This window comes from Papaver somniferum, chromosome 3 (genome assembly GCF_003573695.1).
Source record: "Papaver somniferum cultivar HN1 chromosome 3, ASM357369v1, whole genome shotgun sequence".
Lineage (NCBI taxonomy): Eukaryota > Viridiplantae > Streptophyta > Magnoliopsida > Ranunculales > Papaveraceae > Papaver > Papaver somniferum.
The window spans coordinates 70,107,325-70,111,625 of record NC_039360.1 but is presented as its reverse complement, the minus strand read 5'-3'; the positions used below and the strand labels follow the sequence as shown (position 1 = coordinate 70,111,625).

General features: G+C 36.6%; 1 protein-coding gene across 2 annotated transcripts; it reads right to left on the bottom strand.

Annotated features, from left to right (window-relative positions):
- Window positions 1-215: 215 nt before the first annotated feature.
- Window positions 216-3,826, bottom strand: LOC113361346. 2 transcript variants are annotated; one of them, XM_026604610.1, is made up of 4 exons: window positions 2,251-3,826; window positions 1,905-2,121; window positions 1,391-1,479; window positions 216-752 (listed from the first exon to the last, which is right to left on the bottom strand). In XM_026604610.1, the coding sequence occupies exons 1-4, from the start codon at window positions 3,310-3,312 to the stop codon at window positions 678-680; spliced, it is 1,443 nt and encodes a 480-aa protein (XP_026460395.1). In that variant the 5' UTR covers window positions 3,313-3,826; the 3' UTR covers window positions 216-677. The 2 variants fall into 2 exon arrangements, with proteins under 2 accessions (XP_026460395.1, XP_026460394.1); XM_026604609.1 differs by lacking the exon at window positions 216-752 and having other exon boundaries at window positions 1,011-1,479.
- Between the last annotated feature and the right edge of the window lie 475 nt (window positions 3,827-4,301).

The window sequence follows — 4,301 nt, the reverse complement described above, 5'->3', positions numbered from 1 at the left end:
GAAATCTTCCACAAGCCCAGGTAAAGTATATAAACAGGTAGTATAACTATGCAGCGGATTACATTGCTAAAGAAGCTCGGATAAAGCATCTTAGGCACAAGTCCTCCAATATTCAGCAAAGAGTTTTAAAATCTAGTATTATTTCCAATGTTTTCGTCAAAAATGAGATTATAAATCTCCTGTACTTTGTTCTTTAATTTATATAATTCGCCTTTTCATCAACAAAAAAAATAAAAAATCCATATGTAATGGAATACTTGAGATGTGAGATACTGAACATTAAAAGTGATAAGTCAAGGGAATGGTAAACTTCTTGTTCTCATGATTCTACTTCTGTTGGTGAAATCAGGGGGTAGAGCAGGCAACATTGTCAGTGCAACTATCCCACTTGCAGCTGCTGCTACAGCTCCAACAACCATAAAAGTATTACTCAGAAGAACAGGAATATTATGAAATACAATGGTGACCATCATCAACTCCAGTCTTTCAGTACTACTTGTAACTAATGTAGGTTAGAAACTCCATTAATTAGCACTCAAGGCAGTCTTATAATTTTTCTACTCCTAATAATACAACATGCAACTTGTATTACCATGGTCAGGCAAGTTCATCTTCCCCTTCTTACCTACAACATCTCCTCTGCTAACAGCAACCTGCACTCCTTGAGGAATAATCTTTTATGCAGGGTCCGACAGCATCCTCTCAAATGAGGGGTCTACCCACGGCATAAATGCTCCTTCATGGGCCACATTCTGCACAGGCATACATTAGATGGAATATCACATTTGTATAACAAGGAAATGTATATATTTTTCACTAGACACACTGTACTGCCTCTAAAAGGAAACAACAAAATTGCTTAAGAATAGACACATATTAACAATCAAGGCAGTCCTCCACGCCAGCATGCAGTAGTATTACAAGTAAACATAAGATACCTCATGTAAGCAAGGATTTCCTGTCATGCAAAGCCGCTGCGATCTGTCTCTTTGTAATATAAAAATCTAGATCTCTAATGAGGCCCTCCAGTTCACTCCTACCCTTAAAACATGTTATTTCTTTCTTTCCAGACACTCCACATGAACATACAGAATATAATTCCCCAAATAGACCTTGATGGAGCACATGAACACTCACTTCACATTGAAATTTTAGTAGCAAGTTTATATTGACTCGGTGAAGTGGTGTGAGTCTCAATATTTAAATCAATCATACAAAAACAACCTAACTACTGTAACATGGCCAGAATGACTATTCAAAGAAACTTTAAGTGAATACAAAAAGCTTAAGAAACTCAGAAAGGAATAGAGCTGCAGGTAATAGGCAATATATACAAGAAAAAGTATTCAGATGTATGGCAACTAAGTAGAGACATCAATTGGGAATTCACCTCATTGTAGAAGAATAAGCAACGCAGAAGCAACAATGCTCTACACCCATCACGACGTGCTAAAGCGCGATCAACCATTTCTGAGAGAGCTGCAAAATGAATACCAAAAGATTTACTTCTGAGCAAAATGGAAAGACCAAGAGTGTACTTTACTTTAGTCTGAGATATGCAACATTGAATATAAAGATAAGAAAAGTTAGACAAAATTTTTCTCAAATAGCAAAGATAAATTGGCTGCTGAAATAGCATCACAAACATGAAACTATATGATACTTCTTCAAAGTAAATGAACACATACCAGGAATATTCATCTAAAGAACATTCTCTTTATTATTCGTCAACGAATTTGCAAATTGCAACACTCAAAAGGGAAGAAAGGGCAAACAAACGGAACCCTATAAAGTAACGTACACTATGGCTAAATAGTCCCATAAATTCTGATAAGTGACATAATCAATAGCGAGAGTGTTATGTAGATATATAGTGTCTGAAAGATATGCAAAATCTTTCTTACCAGGGTGGTGATCCAAATAGGAACGGCTTGTTTTCTCAGTGGCATATGATACAGAACGTCGACGTGTCTCCCTAACTCGTTCCAACTCCTTTCGACAGGATGCTAATTTCCACTTATCAATAAGCTCCTTCTCATCATATGGCATGTTTATACATTTCTCAAGCTTTTTTTCATATTCCGAACGATAGCAATCAGTACCCAGATCATCTTCATCCGTCTTTAAAGTTTGTAAGCAATTACAGAGAAAAACAAAATGGTTAGTACATGAAACAAAAACCAAAAAGGAAATACAAAATCACAATGGAACACCAGTTTTTTTCTCAACTACTGATATATAAACTCTAACCTGTGAATCACAGGACTTCTGAGGTTTATGTGGTTTTATCGTCGGGTCTTTGCAATAGAGCAAACCATCTTTCACAGATTTTGCAGGATTAGATATAGAGTCCTTGTTGTCTTCTTCAAATTGCAGATCTTTACGACAAGGGAAACCATTTCTCAAAGACTTTTCAAGAACAGATGCAGTAACCTTGTTATGCTCTCCCATTGGCAGAATTATATCGTCTGCTATCACAATCAAGGATCCGCCAATTACTCCCATATTTTTAAGAAACTTACAGTAACTCTTGTCAGCTGTGGGTGTCAATTCCAACTTGCATTCATCAAGGAATGGATGAAAATCATTGATTGGCATAGACTTCCTCTTGGCGCAACTAGGAGGTAACAATGGCTCTTCATACTTTATGGAGATAAAGTCCCCCTTCTCACTCCTCATCTCTAGGATGTAAGATTTCCCATCTTCCCTCAAGTTCTTCAAAAACATCTTGTACTGTGGATCTAGCTCATCACCCACATCAATTCCATTACCTGATTCACCACACATGTCCATATCCAATTGAATATCCTCATTTTCTTTGCCATCCTTCACATTGGTATCACCAGGATTAAGCGCATTTCCCACACCAATCCCATTACCACCCATGTCCATACTCATTTCACCATCCCTGTCCACATGAATATCCTCATTTTCTTCGCCATCCTCGCCATCATAGCTATCCTCATCATCAACATCAACGTAGTCCTCATTTTCTTCGTCATCTTCGCTATCCTCGTCATCCACAACATCATCGAAACCCTCATTTTCACTTTTACTATAATTATCACTATCATCTTCATCATTTTCCTTGTCCCAAGTCAATGATTTCAAGAACTTGAGATAGTCAGAATCCCCCACAAATACGGCCTCATTATGTAACTTTCTTCTTTTATGATCTTTCTTATGTAAATCTTCTTTTTGACCATGAAACCTTTTCTTACTAATAGCACCATACTCATCAGAACCAATATTAAACTCATCAGAAGTAACATTAAACTCATCAGAACTAATACTAAACAAATGCTTTTTCATCCTAATAACCCCATACTCCTCAAGAACTACTACTAGACAACTGTTTTTTTTGCTTCCTAATGAAATTGGGTGAAGTACTCCTGTAAGCAGTATTTTTGTAAACAATATTCTTGTAAGTAAAACTCTTAGAGCAAGATTTAGACTTGATATGATTCTTAGAACTATATTTAAATCTTCTTTCAGCTTGTTTGGGCTTCATACGGTTCTTAAAACTAATACTTTTCTTAGCTCGTTTAGATGATTCACCTTTATAACCATAACCAGAATCAGATGATTCACCTTTATAACCACAATCAGAATCACTAGATGGTTCCCCTCTTTTAAATTTCGAAAACCTCATATTGTAATGCCCAGAAATAGAAACCAAGAATCGAAGTGAAAAAATGTTAAAAAGTATAATGTACCTTGAATGTGTTGTTGTTAGGGCTCCGAATAACTTGAAAATGGATGGATTTTTTTTTCTTCTTTTTTTGTTGATTTGGATAATGAAGATCGAAACCCCTTCCAGGGCAAAACAAACAAATGAAACTCTTCCAAACATGCAATAAAGAGAGAGAGATATAAAGGATCTGAGTTTTTGTATTAAAGTACTTGTACTTGGGTTAGTTGAACTCTTGACTATAAACATTAAGTCCACCTCCGTTAATTGAAAACTGACCGAAAAACTTTATTACACGTGTATCAACGTTATATATGAACCCCAAAAAAAAAGAAAAACTTTATTGTTAGGCCAGTTCCTATGGGCATGGCAAACTCTCAAGTATGTCATTTTGCACCCGGGTCACGTTTCTACCAAGCGGTGGAGTCTCGACCGCTCGGTCAAGATTATACCGTCCGGTTTTGTTTACACTGTTAGCGGCTTTTATAAGACTGGTCGGTCTAGTCTACACCGCTACGTAGAATCTGATCCAACGGCCATAAATCTTCCCCCTATAAACACCTAATTCCTCTTCCATTTTAACTCACACCTTCTTCCTATTTTCTTAGAT

Coding starts and splice junctions, on each gene's coding strand:
- LOC113361346 (XM_026604609.1), bottom strand. CDS start 3,312: ATGAAAAAGCATTTGTTTAGTATTAGTTCTGATGAGTTTAATGTTACT. Junction 2,122..2,250: donor AGAAGTCCTGTGATTCACAG/GTTAGAGTTTAT, acceptor CAAACTTTAAAG/ACGGATGAAGATGATCTGGG. Junction 1,480..1,904: donor CTATTTGGATCACCACCCTG/GTAAGAAAGATT, acceptor TTCATTTTGCAG/CTCTCTCAGAAATGGTTGAT.